Source organism: Vulpes vulpes, chromosome 2, assembly GCF_048418805.1.
Source record: "Vulpes vulpes isolate BD-2025 chromosome 2, VulVul3, whole genome shotgun sequence".
Taxonomy (NCBI): Eukaryota; Metazoa; Chordata; class Mammalia; order Carnivora; family Canidae; genus Vulpes; species Vulpes vulpes.
Genome location: NC_132781.1, coordinates 42,399,281 through 42,418,814, shown reverse-complemented (window position 1 = coordinate 42,418,814; position 19,534 = coordinate 42,399,281). Strand labels below are relative to the sequence as shown.

Here is a 19,534-nt window from a genome sequence, read left to right as displayed (position 1 = left end):
GCGGAGGGCCGAGGGGGCGGGGACGCGGCGCGGGGCAGTGTGGGGCGGGGGCAGAACGCCCGCGGCCGCGGCCTGGGCCCAGTGTCGGCCGCCGAGCGGGCGCTCCGCGGGACATGGCGGGCTGCGTGGCCCGGCGGGCCCTGGCCGTGGGCAGCCGCTGGTGGGCCCGCTCGCTAACCGGGGCTCGGGGGCCGAGGCCACTCTGTGTGGCAGGTGGAGCTGGGGCCTTCCCGCCAGCGGCGACAGCGACGACGCGGAGGCACCTCTCGTCCCGGTGAGGGACTGAGCGCGGGGCCCGTCCCTGGAGCCCGGGGAGCGTGTTCCGGCCAGCGAGGAGGCCGGGGGGTTCGGCCGGCCGAGGGTGACTGGGGTGCGACCCGGGAGAGGGTCCCGGCCGGCAGCCGACCCGCCCTGCCTGGGACGTGCGCCAGGAACAGAGAAGGGAGCGCGGCCCAGAGCCCCGGGTTACGCCGGGCTGGCCCTGAGCGGGAGCTAGTAACCCTCCCAGAGCGAATCCTGCCTCCCCAGATGGGGATCTCGAGCGCTGTTGCTAGTGGGCAGCCTTTTAATTAAACTTTAGGGCTCTGACATGAACCCCAGCCCCGGGTTAGGACAAGGCCTCCCTCAGAAAGATGCTCGAAGTGGGAAACAGGACTTTTAGGAGGGCCCTGCATAGGGCCCAGGTTTCAGCGTGACCGTGGGGAGACTGGTTCTTAGTGTGTGACCTGGGGAGGGGGCTTGAGGTCACGGGGATGATGTGAGCATGGTCTCTAGCGATGGGACAGGCAGGTCAAACGGCCTGGAGGATCACGTGAGAGGGAGCATAAGGTTCACATCTCCAAAAGGCTAAGAATAGCAGACCTTGGAAGGACCCCTAGAAAGAGCAGCCCTGTCCAGAGAGACCACTGAGAGAACTGACCTTTTTGGGGGAGCTGAAATTAGACACTGGTGTGGGGGAAAGATGGATGATAAGTATTTGCACCTTAAGACCCAGGGGAAATTTGATGTAAATCTGAACAAAAACTAGATTGAAAGACTACTAGGTGCAATGCGGGGAGTGCAGTAGGACATATGGTGATAATGGTTAAGCCCTTCAAGGGCAGGGTGAAGGCTGCAGTTTCTGGGCATAGACAGAGATGGAATTAGAACAAATGTTTTACACACTTGGCTCTGAGGGGGAACACAGGCTCATCAGACACAGGCATTGCTCCCAGAGAACCTACGGTCTCTAGTGGAGATGAGACATGGGCACAAATAGCAGAAATGCAAGGTGGGAAGGGCAGTTAAAATGCTGTGGGAGGTCAGGAAAGAAACAGGCAAGAGGTACAAATAAGCAGGGTGCGAGGGCATGATATGAGGAATGCTGAGAGTGAAGAGAGAAGAAAGTGATGTGGGAGCCGTCAGACATAACACAGAAACCGAGGCAGGGCCTGTGGCTAGATCTCAAAGAGGAAAAGATGGGAACTGGAGTGGTGGTTTGGCAGGACCCTTCCCTGCTTCACCTCTGCCCCACGGCTTGGGCCTTTCTCTGCTGTCACTGCCTGGCCCCTCGGTATCCTAGTAGCTTTTTCTGATGGGCTAGGTACCATTACCTCCTCAGCCTTTCAGTTGCTTGTTCTTTTCCTTCCTAACCAGAAACCGACCCGAGGGCAAAGTTTTGGAGACGGTTGGTGTATTTGAGGTGCCAAAACAGAATGGAAAATATGAGACCGGGCAGGTGAGTGCTGGGCTGGGTCATTTTTCATTTTCAGGATATGCCCTGCATCTTGAAAGGGTCAGCTTCGGTCATAGGGTTGAATGTTATAGTTTTCTGCCTTGGTGTTCAGTGCCAGACCAGAATCACAGGTTTTTTAAGATGGGGTTTCTGTTTTCCTGGATCTGAATCCTTTTCATGTATCAAAGGGTTCTCTTTCTAAGTTAGCGCGGACAGAGATAATTTGAACCAAAGGAAGGAGAGAGCCGGATTGTTGAATCCTATAATTTAGTGGAAGGTGGGAAGCCAGTGAAGGGAGCTTTCAGAAAAGCAAAGCTTTGGATGCCTGGGTGGCTCAGTGGTTGTGAGCATCTGCCTTCAGCTCAGGGCGTGGTCCCAGAGTCCCATGATTGAGTTCCACAATGGGCTCCTCACAGGGAGCCTGCTTCTCCCTCTGCCTGTGTCTCTGCTTCTTTCTGTGTATCTCTCATGAATAAATAAATGAAATCTTAAAAAAAAAAAAAAAAAAGAAAGAAAGAAAAACAAACCTTTGGGGGTGACTGGGAGGCTCAAGCAGTTAAATGTCCAACTCTAGATTTTGGCTCAGGGCATGATCTCAGGGTCCTGGGACCGAGCCCCACGTCTGACTCTGGGCTAGGTGTGGAGCCTGCTATAGATTGTCTCTCTCCCTTACCTCTCTCGCTCCCCTTGCTCCCTCTCTAAAGAAAATAAAAGAAAGAAAGAAAAAAAGAAAAGCAAACTCTTGATTCTTTGTCATAGTTGAACTGATTGCAGTGTAATATAAGCTGTGGGTGTGAGATTCTTGTTTTCGTATCAGCTTTGTGCGAGATCCACTGAGATAGATTTAGGCCCCTTGTAAGTAAGGACTTTTTGTTTACTCAGCTTCCCGCTTGAATGCCTGCAATGGACCAGGTGTTGTGCATTGAACTTGACTCAGAAAGCAATGCCTTCGTAGAGCTGGCAGTCTAGAGAGGAAGTCTAGATGGAGTCTGTGGCTAAGCATTATGCTGAGTGGAGGGGAGGTCAGGGAAGGCTTCCTAGAGCCCTAAGCTATGGTCTAAAGGATCAGTAGAAGTCAGCCAGGTAAAGAGGAGGTAAGAGTGTCCTGAAGCTGGTGAGGGTAGATCACAGAGTTCAAGGGAAAGATTGGCAAGATCTTGTGCTGGGATTATAGCCACCTGTGCTGCTTAGCGGTCTGAGTCCCACCTGGAAGGACTTGTGGACGTGGACTGCTTCCTCACTGAGGCTCTCTTTCCTCCTAGCTCTTCCTTCATAGTGTTTTTGGCTACCGAGGTGTCGTCCTGTTTCCCTGGCAGGCCAGACTATATGACCGGGATGTGGCTTCTGCAGCTCCAGAGAAGTAAGTACCCCTGTCATTGCACCTCGCAGTACCCCCAGGAGGAGGCCTGACTCATGGTCAACATACGTAATTGGGGTCCCTGGGGTGAATTCAACATTCTCCTGGGCCATGGAAATAGTCCCAGGGTACTTCCCTGACACCATGGAGATAAAAGTGCTGAGTGCCAGGGACAGTCTTAAGTCAGAGGGTCCCTGTAGGCCTCCCCAGGATGCTTTCCCAAGCTGTTCTCTATTTGCATTATAAGTCACCCAAAAAGCATTGAGGGACTAATTTTCTTGATTTTTTTGTTGTTCAGTTAGAACCTTTCTTTCGATCTCTTACACAAGTACATTAAAAAAGAAAAGGCCGGGGCAGCCCCGGTGGCTCAGCGGTTTAGTGCCACCTTCAGCCCAGGGCCTGATCCTGGAGACCCAGGATCGAGTCCCACGTTGGGCTCCCTGCATGGAGCCTGCTTCTCCCTCTGCCTGTGTCTCTGCTTCTCTCTCTTTCTGTGTCTCTCATGAATAAATAAATAAAATCCTTTAAAAAAAAAAAGGCCTAGTTCCATTAAGTAATCATAGACATCCCCATAGACATCCCCATGTGAGAAGAGTGGGGTGCTTGGGGCTCCATGGATGGAGCCAAGGCCAAGGGCAATTTGACTTTCTCAGCACGGTCCCCTTCTTCCAAGAAGCAGCCAGCGAGTAAGACAAATGGTGACTTTGAGCCATGGGCCCTCCGCATTCCCTTATTGGCCTCTGGTTGGGGAGGGGCTGAGCCTGGGTGTTGCTGAGCAGCTGTTGCTGAAACCCCTTCAGAGCCTGCATTAACTAGTCTGTTGGGGGTAAGGAGGTGGTAGGGAGCGAGGTCAGGCACTACTTCTGTTTCTCTTCGGGTGATATTGGGCTTCTTCTCTTACCCTGTAGAGCAGAGAATCCTGCTGGCCATGGTTCTAAGGAGGTGAAAGGCAAAACTCACACTTACTATCAGGTGCTGATTGATGCCCGAGACTGTCCACATATAGTAAGTAAGCAAGATGGCTGGGCCAGGGGTTTCTCTCCATGGGAAAGGCCTGAACAGAGAGAGGGAGGATGGTCCCAGAGAGCCTGGATCAGCACTGGGCCCACGTTCTCAGGACTGGATAGTGACTAAGAAAATCTCTGACTTGCTTCTTGCCTTAGTCTCAGAGATCTCAGACAGAAGCTGTGACTTTCTTGGCTAACCATGATGACAGCCGGGCCCTTTACGCCATCCCAGGTGAGTAATGAGCATCTGAATATGCCTATTGATGAGAGGTCTGGTGGGTCTCAATGAGAAGATTCTGATGCCTCTAATCTGCTAGGAGGGATGAGACAAGCTGAGAGTGATGGTACCAGGCTCATCCAACCTTGAGACAAGGCCAGGAATTGTGTTTCTTTTTCTTTCTTTTTTTAAGATTTATCCATCATTTATGATAGACATGGAGAGGCAGAGACACAGACAGAGGGAGAAGCAGGCTCCACGCCAGGAGCCCGATGCGGGACCCGATCCTGGGACTCCAGGATCGCGCCCTGGGCCAAAGGCAGGCGCTAAACCGCTGAGCCACCCAGGGATCCCCCTGGAATTGTGTTTCTTTTCAGCCTTGTTCCTCCCTTTTTCCTGTGTGAGTTTCACTGCCTCTTTTCCTCCCTGTGCCAGGCCTGGACTATGTCAGCCACGAAGACATCCTCCCCTATACCTCTACCGATCAGGTTCCCATCCAGCATGAGCTGTTTGAAAGATTTCTTCTGTATGACCAGACAAAAGGTGAGTTTTCTCAAGAAGGGAAGCTGGAGCAAGAGGGCCCTTTCTTCAAAGATAGTGTTATAGAAGTAACTTCAAAGCTCCCTATCCACAACCTTATTCGAAGTCCCATTAGACCTATCGGGTGGGTGGCTGTTATCTCTTCCTCATAGACATGGAAGCTGAGGCTCAGGGATGATAAGAAGGGACTCAAGGTTGCTAGTGAGTGGCAAGGTCAGGGTTACAATAGGGTCAGAAAACCTGAGCTCCTCACTCCTAGCCCATTTCTCTTCCTAGGATGTCACATAACTCCTCAGGGCTTATTCTTGGTGGCCTCGTGCCTTCTTCCAGACTGTGCATTTGCTTCATGTTTGGGTCCCTCGTTTCCCCAGCCAGCCCTGGGGAGTGTTCTCTAGGAGGGGCAGTTGGAGAACCCCTGGGGTTGGGCCTGACTGATTAGTCCTTTCTTGCCTCAGCACCCCCTTTTGTGGCCCGGGAGACACTACGGGCCTGGCAAGAGAAGAACCACCCCTGGCTGGAGCTCTCTGATGTTCACCGGGAGACAACAGAGAACATTCGTGTCACTGTCATCCCCTTCTACATGGGCATGAGGGTGTGTATGTACCTGGCCTGGGCCCCTTCCCCCAGGTTTTCTGTGCTGTTCCCAGTGTGACTGCTTGAGTGGGTTCCAGATTTAAACTGTGTGCCCCGTGGTTCTGCTTCCCAGGGCTGCACATATGGGGCAGACACTGGGACCTAGAGCAGCAGGTAAATCCTCAAGTTCTGGGATGGAGTCCTCCAGGCTGACTCTTCCTTCTGTTCTGGTTCAGGGGATTCCTGTTTATGAAGAGTATACACATACTTGTTTAAATCTCTATAGGCTGATCTTCACACTTTATATGCATTAGTTAGATGTTTATTGAACTATTTCTTGCCTGGCTGTGAGCTTCAAATAAAAATGAAACCGTGTCCCTGCCTTACAGGAGCTCATGGTAGTGGGAGAGGTTACCACATCAAGTATTGTCATGGTGTTGGGCTATGGAAGGGCCGATGAGGAGGGCAGTGCCCTGGGCCAGCAGTGATTGCAGGAGTTGGGGGCAGCAGCTAGCTGGATGACTGGGGAGAAAGGGAAGGGCCTTGTGGCTGACTTCCGTTGGCATCCAGCTCTGTTGGTGATCTTGATAGGATAAGGAGGAGGGAGGCCAGGGACGAGGCCAGGGGAGGCTGTCTTCTCTTGGGTTTGTTGGCTGTAGTCCACTCTCCATCCCACACATAACAGCATTGTTCTGTCTCTGTAACCTTCCTGGAACACACCTACTCAGTTGGAGAACTGTTGATTAGAACAGACGTTTCTGCCCTCTGGGACTTAAATTCTTTGTTTTTTTCCCCAGGAAGCCCAGAATTCCCATGTCTACTGGGTGAGTGTGTGCCTGGGGGGATAGGATGGGGGTACAGGTTAGGAGGGTGGTGGTGGGGGTTGGAGTTTGCCTCTGGCGCAGGGTGAGGGGGTGGGGCTGTGCACTGCAGGTTGTCTGACTTTGTTGCCTTTTGCTTTCCTAGAATACTGGGTGGGGTGTTCTTTTTCAGCTGTGAACTCTCTCTCAGTATTTCCTAGAATACTGGCCTGAGGTGTTCTTTTTCAGCTGTGAACTCTCTCCTCCACTCCTCACAGTGGCGCTACTGTATCCGCTTAGAGAACCTCGATAGTGATGTGGTGCAGCTCCGGGAGCGACACTGGAGAATATTCAGTTTATCTGGCACCTTGGAGACAGTGAGAGGCCGAGGAGTGGTGGGCAGGGTAAGCATCATCAGACCAATAATGCCTACTTTCTGTTCCTTCCCAGCAGGCCTGGGGGCTGAGTGCCTGCTCTCCTCCTCTGTGGCTAGGGACAGAGGCAGTGTGTGAATGTGTTGGGCTGTTTTGGGTGACACCTTACAACACCACCATGAGATAGTTTTCTTACTACCTGATTCACAGATGAAGAGAGAGGTTGTGAAGTGAATAACTGGCCCATGGTCGTGTGGCTGGTAGTGGAAGGGCCTGGATATGAATCCAAGGGAGTCTGACATCAAAGCTTATGTAGAGGTCTTATTGCCAGCACAGAGCCTTACTAAAAATAACCCCACTCATCCCATCGCTTCTGGTTGTCATTCTTCTGCCTCTTTACATACTTGCATCCTCTGCTAGTCTACAGAGATCTGATTTTGCAAATCTTGCACTACCCAACTCTGTCTCTTGAGAAATAAAGTCACAAGAAATGGCCAGGGGCCACATTTAACATCCGTTTTTCCATGTTAGCAGGGAGTTGGGAAGCAGGGTGGGATATTGAGAATAGGGCTTTGGAGTGAGATAGTCTGGTTTTGAATGCCAGCTATGTGTGGTTTACTCACCACATAACTTTGGGCCAGTTTAACCAAAAATCTCAGTTTTTTTCCTGATAAAATGGGGGTCACACCTATTACCTCGTAATTACTAGGAGGTTTAAGTCAGCAGAGGTTACAGAGCACCACCGTGGTGCCTGGCATCTAGGCACTCAGTGAATGGACTCTGGAAGGGGTATTTACAGAGGAGGTCCTATGCCTAGCATCTTTGCCCCATGCCCACAGATGTTAAGTCTGAGGTTCTCTTTCCCAGAATCAGAATAAAAGGCCCAGGTCAATGGCTATGCCGTGGGAGGTGGTACTGGCAGGCAGTCACTGTGGGAGGCCTAAGGGGCATCCTCCTGATGCTCTGGCAGTCAGCATGTGGCCTGGGGTACAGGAAGCTTGTCTGGCCATACCGATTTTGCCTGAACCCTTACAGGAACCAGTGTTATCCAAGGAGCAGCCCGCATTCCAGTACAGCAGCCATGTCTCCCTGCAAGCTTCCAGCGGGCATATGTGGTAAGTGAGTACGGGCAGGGGACAGGGCTACCTCCACCCCGCAGACACAGCCGCAGGTCAGAAAAGTGAGAGCTCGTAGTTTGTGGTTAATTCAGGGCCAGGTTACATCTTGAGATGCAGCCTTATTTGCTCTTGATTGTTGCATGGGACTTGTCTAATTTTTTCTTCCTGTTTTCTAGTTCCCTGTAATTTCACGGACTGAGGACTTAGGCCTAAGAGGTCTGGTGGTTTGATGCTGCACTAAGTTGCCCATGGAGGGCAACTTTTTTTCCCGGTGGTTCACTCTTTAACCTGATAGTATAGTTGGGTAGCTTATGCAGTATGCATCTAAGGGCCAGAATCAGGACAGCTGCGTTTCCTCTTTTCATGTAGGGCCAGAAAGGGCTCTGAGGTTTCTGGACCAGCGTTATTCTGACATGAGCTGGGCCAAAGAGAGCCCATCCTGCCTCATCCACTGTGTTCAGTTCTGGAGCTGAGGGCCTATGGCTCTCAAGAGCCTCAGTAAGGCCTCAGCCCTCGCTCCCTCTAACCCAGCTTCTCTCTAACCCACAGGGGCACATTCCGCTTTGAGAGGCCTGATGGCTCCCACTTTGATGTCCGGATCCCTCCCTTCTCCCTGGAAAGCAATAAAGATGAGAAAACACCACCTTCAGGCCTTCACTGGTAGGCCAGCTGAGGCCTGAGTGCCTAGGCTCAGCCCCTGAAGAACAGCTCTCATCCCACAATTGCTGCAGAACTCTCTCTCCACCATGGGCCACAGTGGGTCTTTTTATCATTTGCGCCATTTGATTGTGGGGTTCTTTTTCAGTGCGTGGGTGTAATCGTTTCCTCCAAAAGACCTGTGTAGGACTCCTCCAAGGCTGGCTTCCCCTGTAAGCCCTGGCTACACTGTGTTCCAGTAAAGCTTTCCACCAGGAATTCTATGTTCAGCTGCCACAGGCCTGGGGTTTCCTGGCCTGTCACACAAGTTGTTTGGAATATGAGGTTTGGTCAATAAACCAGTGCACACTTGGCCACCCTCGCCATTTCTGCCCGCCCCCCCCCCCCCCCCCCGGGGCCTCAGGCTCCCCTTTTGGTGTAGTTGGGGCCCTTGGTTGCTTTCCTTTGCTGCCTTTCCAGGAAACTGCCCCATCTACTAGAGTATGTATCTGTTTCTTTCTCTCCTGAGGCTGGGGCTTGGCTGGATGTCTCCTGGGGTCATCATGCCTCTCAGCCAGTGGGTTGGGGGCTAGACTGGACTCGTTCTTTATCCTCTGCTAAGTGCAGAGCAGGAGGCCAGCAGCAGGCTCAGGCTCTCAGCACTGGCTAACCATTGACATCGTTGGCCTCACTGGGCCTGGGAAGGAGTGAGGCAAGCCCTTCAAGTTCCCTGGAATAGCTTGCCAGCCCTGAGCCTCCACACCGAAAATGCAGAAACTCAGCCAAGGAGCTTTAGTTACGTATGGACAGTGACTGAGCCAAGCTACTTTCTGAGCTGCTTGCAGATCTCCAAGAGCCAGAGATGAAATGTGCTGCATTTTCCCGAGTCTTAGGATTCCTGCTTCCCTACTACCATAGTGATTGTTAAAGAGATCGTTTTATTCTTAATATTAAATCTCAGTTCCAGCCCTCATTAGTGTCGTCCTTAATCCTCCACCAGGGGGAGCCCGGGTTGCAGGGCAACTGAGTGCAATAGGATTTATGATTCTGGGAGAACACAAGGTGATGAATGGGAAATCCAACTGTGTCCATAGCAGTGAGCTGACCCAGCTCTAATCACTGCAAGCACGACTCTGTACTACCGCAGTGTAACACAATTTTATTAGAAATTAGTGTTTGTTTCCATCACCTGTGGTGAGCAACAAAGGATTACAGTTAAGTGGCAAAGCAGTTCTCTTGGTGGCAGGAGTTGGGCCATCCTTTAGGCAGACGTGGGTGAGATAAGAATAAAACCCATGTGATGAACAGCAGGCTTCTAGTTTTCTCAGAAACCAACAAAGTTTGACCTTCATCCACACTTTTTGTTTGCCCCCCCCCCCCCCCACTCCGAATTGAAAAATTCACACAGCCAAGAGCTGCTTTCAGAATGGGGCTGAGAAAATTCCCCAAACCCATATGCCACAAAGTCTGAGTAAAGAAGTTAAGATTACTTCAGTGGTTGCAATGTTAGTATTTTTCTTAAGACCAGGGAGATACTTTGATCAGTCCAGGATTACTGTGCTTTCTAAGGAAGAAAGACTAATCACCACTGAGACAGCTGAGGATCTAAATGTCAAAGCTGTAAAGAGGCTGCAGGGCAGAGGAGGTCAAAGGACAGGCATTAAAATACCTCAGTGGGGAGCCAGGGCTTTGAGTATTAGCAGGCCTCAGGAGGGAGGGCCGGAGGGCTAGAGAGCCAGGGCTGAGGAAATAGACCCTCAGCCTGGGCCAGGAGCATTCCAGTCTCTGTGGGAAAGCCACAAAGCCAAAGTCGTAATCTGGCCAAAGAAATGGATTTGTCTTCATCTTGTTACTCCATTGAGGGCTGGAAGAAGTGTTTGGAGCTGATGAGCAGGGTGCCTCACCTGAAAGTCTACATATTCAAGGCTGTGACAAGCATAAAATGCCAGGTTAGTCACGGTTCCCTTGCCCCATCATGTCATTTCAGGTCCTTGTGGGTGTCTGAACCATGGCCTGGCATTTGCCCAGAGGCTCCAGTGGGTCAGCCATAAGCAGGCCACTTAGCTACAGTGACCATAGTCAGGAGAGGGCCCTGATAACCTGTGTTCCTGCCCGGTGGCTACCACTCAGTGGCTATGGGGCTAGGCTGGCTGAGCAGCTCTCTCCCTGATGGCATTCCTTTGGAAAATAATTCAGGTAAGGGCCAAGCCAAACAGAAGATCGTGAAAAAAAAAGCCCCAAGGAGGAACTTGCTCCTTTGCCCAAGAGCTGGGGCTCAGCAGCTCCGTGGCTACATGACCCAGCCTTTCAAAGGACTTAGGCTGCTCACATCACCCTGGGTTCAGACCCAAGGCTGGGCAGAACCACCATCCCAGCCAGGACACAAAACCAATAGTACGGGGTGGGCAGGAGGTAACCAGCCAATGGCCAAGCACATGCCACTTCTGCACAGGGCTGCTGGGAATGCAGAGCTCGGGTTCCCTGTCCTCGGCTGGTGGGCATCGAGCGCAGTACCCACAGGCTCCACAGCTTGCCTTCTGGGCCTCATGCTCCTGGCCCCATCATGGCGCTTTGGCTTTCTAGTAAGTAAAGCAAAGCATGCCTTGGAGCCGAGGGCAAGAGAATCTAGCAATCATGTAAGGCCCTAGGAGTCAGTTATATGACCTTAAAGTGTTCTTTCTCGTGAGCATTACTAGGACCACAGTTCCCAGCGTAAATGCCCTTCCTTCCCGTGTGCTATCTGAAACAGCTGCCTGGCCAGCTCAGCAAAGCCAAAGGTAGTTCTTTGTTTTATTGCTTCTCTAGCCCCTCTCAGACTGATTCTGCAGGGAAGAGGGGTTAGAGTCAGAAAAAGATGATGGGGATCAGGGCAGAATACAAATCTCCTGAATAAAAGTACAAAGTGCTTTAAAGAAACCGACCCCAAAGGCATCAAGAAAGGCCAAGAGGGGACTACCCCTAGAGGGGTAGCACATATACCCAGTCCCCTCATTGTTAGACCTAAAACTATTCATTTCCTAGATAATTTTTTAAAAACCAAAATCATGAAGCCTGTGCTTAAACACGTCAGGGAAAAAGGAGCCCCACCTTCTGTAAGAAACTGGGCCTCCACAGCACCAGAACGAGCCTGTTCCTCAGAGGCCTCAAGGCAGCCCTTCAGTGGAGCAAAAGGACACTCAGCAAAGGGTCGAGAAGATTGTTCTCATAGGAGGTGGGCAGGTCAGTCCATTTGCCCCAGGGGCAGAAGCAGCTCCCTGTCAGGAAAGGTGAGCAAAGGGTCCAGGATGTGGTCATCGTGAAGTGCTCAGGGAGCAGGGCAAATGAATTTGGTCCCTCTCCTGCTCTGGCCGGGCCCTTTGCCTTCCTGTCATGCCTCTGGGTGCTGGAGCAGAAACCCAGCCAGCGCCAGCGTGGGGGGTGGCCAATGGGGCGGGGTTCCACAGGAGGGGAGACAGGGTGTCCTGACTCCCTGAGGGTCTTGTCAGTCGCGATGGGTAGACTGGTGGCCAAGCTGCCGGTCATCATAAGTGCTATAGCGCTTGACATGGATACGGCGGACCCGGTCCCGCAGTTCAAAGGTCTCCTCATCTTCACTGGGAGAAGCCTGGCTGCGGCTTCGGCTTGTGGCCTCCAATAAGGAGTTGTCAGGGACTCGGGGGGTCTCATACAGTAGGACGTTGAGTGTCTCCTCATAGATTCGGGCCTCTGGGAATTCCACCTGGGATAAGGAATGCAGGAGGACTGAGTGGCGTCTCATCCCAGAAAGGCAGCAACCTGTCAGGGCCCATGACTCTGCTGGCTCTATGAGTTCCTCATAGAGCTTTCTGTCTCATGAGGGAGGGGAGGGCTCTCTGAAGGAGACTTGAGGAGCTGTACTCTGTGGCCATAAGCATGCCACAGGGCCCATGCCCCACACCCCACCTGATCCCAGACTGATGAACTACTACGTGCGGAGCTTAGGGCCTTGGCTCTGTGGTCAGACCTGGGCTTAAGTACAGTTCCACCCCTTACTAGCTGTGGGACCTTGGGCTTAGCCTTGCTATGCCTCAGTTTCCACCTGTGTAAAATCAGGGCTAGTATCTACTTCAGAGAGCTGTTGTGAACATTACATGAAAGACAGGTGACTGAATTCTGGCCTACCTTGAGCTTCCGCTCCCTCATCTGTCAATGGGGACAATGCTCTAGCCCTGCCTGTCTCACAGGTGGAATGTAAGGAGTCAAAAAGTTCATGAAAAAGAAAACACTAAGGAAGGTGACAGGTGCTGTTGTCACTTCTGCAGTGTAACTGCCCGCATGAGACCTGTCCCTGAACCCTGACTCTGTTGATACGGATACACGGGAGTCCCCACCCACAAAACAACAGAAGGAAGCAGAGCCACCTCCTGTAAGCTGTCCTACCCCAACCCTCAGACTGCCCAGCTCGAGGCATTTTGGGGGCCTGAGGGCTGAGCATGTGCTATACAAGCTTGGCTGCTTCAAGCCCCTCACACACAACTCTCCCAAGTGAGCTGCCCTTCTAGCCCAGCAAAGGCCTTTGCTGCCTCCATTATACACACAGCGGACAGCTTCTCTCTGGGAAGGACCTGACTGCTCGCAGTCTGGGAGGTCAGGGTTTGCTGAGTTTGTGTTAACTATCACCTGTCAAACCCCTCACATGTACCTGGCGCGGTGTTGTTAACTGCAGAGGTTAAGCTGATTGACCAGGAACACCCAACTGGCAGGAGCCAGAGAGATCAGACCCTGCACTGTTGCTCCTAGGAAGCACGTCATTTCCCTAATAGTTTCATTAACTGGATACCATCATGCCCATGTTTGCAGGTGAGGAAATTGAGGCCCAGCTGGTTTAAATGGCTTGGACAAAGTCAGAAAACTGGTAAATGGTAGAACCAGAATTCAGACCTGAATTGGGCCAGCTCCAAAGACCCAGTCCTTTCCACTGCACCACACTGTTCCTTGCTGGTCAACAGCCCCCACCTCTCAGCTGACAAAGGATTCCCAAGCCATTCCCTGAACTCCTTGAACTGGCTTTGTCCTTGCCCAGCACCATCATGTGAATCTGGGGAAAACAGAGTAAACCGAATGTCCTTTCACTCCCTGTGGTAAAAGGCACAGCTGGGGCTACACTGGGGTGTCCCGACCTGCGCAGAGGGAAGCCCCCACACCTTGGTCTGCTTCTTCTCCGTGGCATACACAATGGAGGTGCAGCACACCTCTGCCAGCTTGCGACCCTGGCCGTAGAAGGACCAGCAGCAGATCTCATCGCCAATGACGTCCTTGATGAAGAGGACGCGGCCGTTGAAGCGCAGGGAGAGCTTGTCAAACAGCTCGATGTTTTTCAGCAAGTGGTCGTCGGAGTTGCTGAAAAACCCATGAAGGCCAGCAGGCCTGGGAGTGAGGTTCCAGCACGAGGGAGGGTGCTAGCTGGGTGCCTCCCTCCCTCCTCCTCCCTGTCATGCAGAACTGAGGAAAAGTTGAGATGCCAGAGGGGGCAGGAAGAAGGGTCGCAGGCACCCTCTGGGTTTGGGGGCCTGTGAGGAAGAGGAGGGGAGTTGGTTTGAAGTTAAAGCAGAGAGAACTGAGGGAGGGAGGTCTCCTTTCATTAGGCTCCAAAGGAAGAGAAATAGCAAGAGGATTCGTTCCCTTGCTGTAGGGGGGATGCTGGCTACATGTCTGTCCACGGGGACTCACTGAGCCTGCGGCCTTCGGCATATACCTGTGGCTAGCTCAGAGGACACTGGCGGGCAAGGGAGAAACTGGCCCAGCTCTGAAGCATGAATGCTGGCTTAGGAGGAGTCCTAGCCATGGGCTTCCCGGCGTCCCTCCTCCACCTCATAAGATAATGCTGGGAAAACACCTGGCACGCCGCCTGACAGGACATGTTGGGTGGGGGTGGGGTGGGATGGGGGGGGTGTTGTGTGTGTGTGTGTTCCGATTTGTTCTCATCTATATCACAGCCAGGGCCCTGCAGCAAGTTCCAAATGCCTCTGCCCTAATTTCCCTTCTCTCTCTGTTCTTCCTGCCTGAGACCCAGACCCTTGTCAATGATGCCAGGAGTGCAGGTGGCTTCTCTTGGGTGAGCTGCCCTGTCGCTGGCTGCCTAGCCCTTCTAGCTCCTTCTTCAGCCCTTCCCCAAGCCCGGCCCCCAAGCCCTCAGCCCCCAGATGCCCACCCTACCTGGTATAAGAATATTTGTTGTTGCTTCTATTGTACAGCAGCTTCACCACGGGCTGGGAGGGAGGAGAGCATGAGGGCCAAGCCAGGGTCCCGTCCTCCCCTGCCCGTAGCCCTCAGAGGTCCCAGTACCTTGGTGGAGGATTCGATGAGCCTCTCTTCCTCTTTCAGGGACGTGATGATGGGGATGTTGCACACAGGCTGGTAAGAGTCCTTCTTGTCCTGGGGGACACACACAGCTGAGAACCTTTTTTGAGATCGCCTACTTGCCAGGCCAAGCCAGGCTTTCCCCAGAAGCTGTCAGACCCCTCTGTCAAAGCTACCCTCTGCTTGTTGAGGCACCTGGCAACAAAAACTGCCAGCTGGCAAGCGGAACCCCATTTCCAGAAAACCTAAAATCCGGATATCACGACACAGAAGCTGGAAGCTGGGCATAGTCATACTGTCTGAGTCCATCACCGTACAAACTGACTGGCTGCCAGTGTCCCTGGCCTGGCCAACAGCTGGTGTACCTAACTAGGTTTGGACTCACCAACCATATCTGTCACACGACCTTTCAGGAATTGGACCTTTATGTCGCTAAGGGTGGCACCAACTCCCAACCTCCTCAACCTAACCCCGTTTTATTACCATACCTGCAGAGCAGTCTGGCACATGTTCACCAGCCCCTGAATGAGGTAATACTTTGCTTCAGCCATCAGTTCCTTGATTTCTTGCCGGTTTTGTGGGAGGATGATGGTGTCATCTCGGAGGTAATTCAGAATGGTGCCGAAGTGCTTTCCACATCGGTCTATGAGGATCCAACCTAGGGATTCAGACAGCCCCGGACAGTTACTCTTTGCTCCCAGATACCAAGCAGCAGGCAAAGGCCACTTGACGAGCCTGGTGGCAGGGGGTAAGCAGCATATAAGCATAGAGCCCATGGCGCAGGGTAACAGAAGTGGGCACACCACCTCTTAGGTCTGTGGCTGTTCTTTTCAACCGAAGATGGCACATACTGTGGAAGGCAGAGGTCCTCCAGCCTCTGTGGCAGCCCAGAGGTCTAAGCTCAGGAGCACTCAGGCCCACCTCCTGGCAACACAGGAACCACCAGGCCCTGCCTGCCTTCTGTGCATTGCCCAGTCGCTGCAGAGGTGGTTCTTATGAGAATCTAGTCCTCTGTGCATGTTTAAAAAGTATGGATCTGGGATCCCTGGGTGGCACAGCGGTTTGGCACCTGCCTTTGGCCCAGGGCGCGATCCTGGAGACCCGGGATCGAATCCCACATAGGGCTCCCGGTGCATGGAGCCTGCTTCTCTCTCTGCCTATGTCTCTGCCTCTCTCTTTCTCTCTCTCTCTCTCTCTCTCTCTCTCTCTCTGTGACTATCATAAAAAAAAAAAAAAAATAGTATGGATCTTCTCCCTGGAAAATGTGGAAGCACACACCATTCTATGTACAACTTCAAAGAATTCTGAAACTCTACCAAGGATTCCAGGTGAAAGAGTCCTGTAGCGAGTAATAGGAAAAGAGAATTTGGAGTCTAGACCTGCCAGGCTTAAGCCCTACCCCAAAGCACTTCCTCAGGAATTCTTTCCTTCCCTCCTCAGCTGGCCCAATGAGACCCTGTGCCTCACCTTCTTTGTCAGTCAGCACCTCCATGCGCCCGCTGAACATGGCCTTGAGCATGGTGTCATGCCGGGTTAGGGCCCGCACGGTGGTGTAGTACAGTGAGCCCCCCACATTGAGCTGGACATATTTGTTGCCCAAGCCTCCTCCCTTGAAGCCGCTCAGCTTGGGCTTGGCTCCTGAGGCTGGGCACAGACAGGTATCTCCTGACATCTCCCGCTGCAGGTAGATCACCACACGGCAGGAGGTTGGCTTGGAAGGCTCCGCCGTGGTGGAAGGATCACGAGTAAGTGGCCAGCGGAGGCCAGAGCCTCATACTCTCAGCACTGTAAGCAGGAGACAGGAGAGAAGACAGGAGTTAGCAGTGGAGAGCCCTCAGCTGAGAGGGGACAGGCAGGGACTATGTACTCATTCTCTCCTTGACAAGCAAAAGACTCCCTGGCAGAGGCTAAGGCCCCAGGCAACAGCAAAAGAAGGCATTCCTGCTCCTCTTTATGGTACTGTGAACCAGCACAGTCTTCCAGAGCCTGCCCATCATCTCGCCAGCCTCCTTGAGCCTCGGCACAGGTCAAGGCAGCACAGAGGACAAGTAAACCCTTGGAGCTAGTCTGAGATGGTTTGAGGAGCAGATGGGGCAGCAGAAGTCTTTACCCTGGGGAGCCACATATTTTCTTCCCAAGATTCCTAGGACCCAAGACTTCTGCCAGTGCAGGAGAGTCCCAGGAGCCAGAAGGACAGGATGCACTTCCTTTCTAAAGATTCCAGGCTCCGAAGCAGCCTGCGCCAGTGCTTACTTTGAGCACCACCCACAGTGTGACTTCAGAAAGTAAAATAAAAGCAGCTCCAGGAGAGCATGGTATGAGCTGGGGTGGAGGGTACTGGTCAATGTTCCCGGCAGAGTTACCCAGGTCCCAGCGGTTTCCTCACCTTCACCTCTCTTGATCCCCGCCCTGTCCCAAGTTCCTGAAACTGTCACCATTTTTCAGGCTAGAACAACTACAGGATGGCTATTTTTACTTCTTTTTCCTGAAAGGACGCCCAGCCCTATCCCTTCCTTTCTTCCCTACCCACAAGGCTGGAAAAGACCAGATGATAAACCTAAAAACAACTTTTAAGTGATTTGGAAACTGAAACACAGATAGGCATTCACAGGAAGGAGGAGTGAGGAAAGCAGAGGAGGGAAAAGCCAGGTCACCCCTCAGGAGCTAGATTCTATACTATATATACATCTTGGTTTTCTAAGGAATCACTAAAATTCATTCACTGAAAAAAAGAACAAACATTTGCTGCATGTTTACCATGGTCTAGGTAGTGTGTAGACAATATATACATTACTTCATTTAATTCATTCAGCAGTAAAACAAGATTGAGTGCCTACTATGCTAAGCAGTAGGAACAGAGAGATTGATACCAACCTTACCTTTAAGTAAGCAGTTCCAGAAGGTAAGATGCAATAAATAAACTAGGGATAAGAGAATGACTAGGGAGAAGTACTAAGACGGATGGGGGCACAGGAAGCCCTCTTTGGGAAGGTGACATTCCAGCTGAAGTCTGAAAGAGTGTTCTAAACAGATGGAAGAGTAAGTGCAAAGTTTCTCAATCAGACACAAATTTCAGGAACAGAAAGAAGGCCAAGATGTCCAGTGCTTAGAAAGAAGAGGGTAGTTGGCTTGATGTAAAATCAGGTAATGCACGGGCCAGTTCATATTAGAGAGTTTGCATTTTATATTATTGCAATGGTAATCGATTGGCAGGTTTTAAGCAGGGGAGTGATAGGTCCTGAGTTATTTGCATTTTGAAAAGATCACTCTGTCTGCCCTGTAGAGAATGGACTGTAATGGTGCACGAGAGCAAGCAGGAAGAGTAAAGGAAGCAGCAGTCTAGGCAACTGATGGATGCCTGGCCTGCAGTGTTGGTAATGCAGACAGAAAAAAAGGTGTGATTGCCTCAGCAGTCATCACAGTATGCAAAAGTTTACTGTTGCACATCACCTCCTGTAAGTGCGATCCAGAAGCAGTGCACTGGCTTCCCCAAGTTTACTGCTCTACTATCCCAAACAGTGATTAGCACAACGTCATGCACATCTGAAAGTATTTAATCTATTTCAGTTTGTTAGACTGAAGTTGTCCCTGAAAAGATTTAGGTAGCCCTCTAGGAAGACTGTCCAAGGAAGGACCAGAGCGGCTGCTTTCTGAAATGCCAAATTTCTTTGGTGGCTTGTCCAGGAGACTCACTTGCCTCAAGGATGGAGTACGGAGGAGATGAACCTCTCCAGCAGATTGTCCAATCCCTAAGTAACACGTGATAGTATGAAATCACCTCACCTTCCCACACCCACCCCAATAGAGTAAATCCACTCCTTAACAGGTTTTAGCAAGTCCCCTATGCATTTTGAGTCTAGCCCCGATTTCCCCAGGATCAAAGAAAGCAAACATATGTTCCGCCAAAGTAAAGGAACTCAAAGGCTAGAGGGTGGCCAACAGAGCCTACAAAGCAATTGCTTTGAGCCCCTGGATGACGTCAGCTCAGATGCCGACCGCTCAGATTCCTCCCGGGCCAATGGGCTCCAGGAATCTTTGGCAGGTGACGCCCCAGAAAGTAATTCCAGAGAGAATGAAGTTTCCACTGATAGCCTCACTGCAGTTCCTTCCGGACTTTGTGTGTGGGTATTTGGGGATGCCTGGGGCTGAGGGCGTATCCGAGTCTCCCTCAGTGAGGCTAATGGGAACCTAAGCAGAATGAAGGGCAGGACCACAACCACGGCCGTGGAAGAAGGCAAGGTCCTAGAAGACGGACCCGTAAATCCATCACACTCGGTGGGGTGGGTGGGTGGGGGGTGGCCAATCTTGGGTAGAGGGGGCGGATCCAGCAGAAATCCGAGGTGTAAATCTTAGGCTTCGTCCCAAAGGTCTGGAAAGATTAGCGAGACCCAACCTCTCTGTGGTCGGTGGAGTCTTCCCCGGGCCGCACCCCTCCTCACGCCGAGAAGCAGACCGATTCTGACATCCACCCCAGTGGAGGACTTGCGCTCTCCATCTCCCCTCCGCCGTCCCACGCCTTCTCCCCAGCCCGGGGTGAGGCTCGGGCTCCTGCTCCTGCTCCAGCCCGCGGCCCGTCCATCCTGTCCCCCAGGGCACCCGCACCCCGCCTCTCACCGTTCCCGGGGGGCACGTCTCCTCTCAGCTGGGTTGCAAGCCGACCCCGTGCCGCCCTGGGCTGTGGCCGCCTGCCCGCCAGCAATCCCGGGCTGTGAGCTCACATCCTCCGCCCGCGGACTCCGCCCTGAGCCGCGGCCCAGCCCCGCCCGCCCCGCAGCCATGCCCAGCACCCAATCACGGGAGAGGCAGGGGCCCCTGGGAGTATTCCGCTGTTAGCGTTCGGCTACTTCCGGCCGCCTTTCCGCCGCAAAGGCCTCTGGATC

General features: G+C 52.4%; 2 protein-coding genes across 2 annotated transcripts; one reads left to right on the top strand and one right to left on the bottom strand.

Annotated features, from left to right (window-relative positions):
• The first annotated feature begins 19 nt into the window (after window positions 1–19).
• POLDIP2 (DNA polymerase delta interacting protein 2) lies at window positions 20–9,309 on the top strand. Its single transcript, XM_026016144.2, has 11 exons — window positions 20–274; window positions 1,636–1,717; window positions 2,977–3,074; window positions 3,980–4,076; window positions 4,235–4,310; window positions 4,731–4,838; window positions 5,291–5,427; window positions 6,206–6,232; window positions 6,487–6,612; window positions 7,618–7,697; window positions 8,250–9,309. The coding sequence occupies exons 1-11, from the start codon at window positions 114–116 to the stop codon at window positions 8,362–8,364; spliced, it is 1,107 nt and encodes a 368-aa protein (XP_025871929.1). The 5' UTR covers window positions 20–113; the 3' UTR covers window positions 8,365–9,309.
• Window positions 9,310–9,475: 166 nt separating this feature from the next.
• TNFAIP1 (TNF alpha induced protein 1) lies at window positions 9,476–19,466 on the bottom strand. Its single transcript, XM_026016158.2, has 7 exons — window positions 19,269–19,466; window positions 16,122–16,439; window positions 15,143–15,312; window positions 14,640–14,729; window positions 14,511–14,563; window positions 13,499–13,694; window positions 9,476–12,054 (listed from the first exon to the last, which is right to left on the bottom strand). The coding sequence occupies exons 2-7, from the start codon at window positions 16,324–16,326 to the stop codon at window positions 11,818–11,820; spliced, it is 951 nt and encodes a 316-aa protein (XP_025871943.1). The 5' UTR covers window positions 16,327–16,439; window positions 19,269–19,466; the 3' UTR covers window positions 9,476–11,817.
• Window positions 19,467–19,534: the final 68 nt, after the last annotated feature.

Excerpts from the sequence above, each read along its gene's own strand:
- POLDIP2 (XM_026016144.2), top strand. The coding sequence starts at position 114 with ATGGCGGGCTGCGTGGCCCGGCGGGCCCTGGCCGTGGGCAGCCGCTGG. Across the intron at positions 275-1,635 it reads CGGAGGCACCTCTCGTCCCG|AAACCGACCCGAGGGCAAAG; the intron begins GTGAGGGACTGA and ends CTTCCTAACCAG. Across the intron at positions 6,613-7,617 it reads GCCGAGGAGTGGTGGGCAGG|GAACCAGTGTTATCCAAGGA; the intron begins GTAAGCATCATC and ends GAACCCTTACAG.
- TNFAIP1 (XM_026016158.2), bottom strand. The coding sequence starts at position 16,326 with ATGTCAGGAGATACCTGTCTGTGCCCAGCCTCAGGAGCCAAGCCCAAG. Across the intron at positions 15,313-16,121 it reads GGTGCTGACTGACAAAGAAG|GTTGGATCCTCATAGACCGA; the intron begins GTGAGGCACAGG and ends CTGAATCCCTAG. Across the intron at positions 13,695-14,510 it reads AACAAATATTCTTATACCAG|CAACTCCGACGACCACTTGC; the intron begins GTAGGGTGGGCA and ends TGGGTTTTTCAG.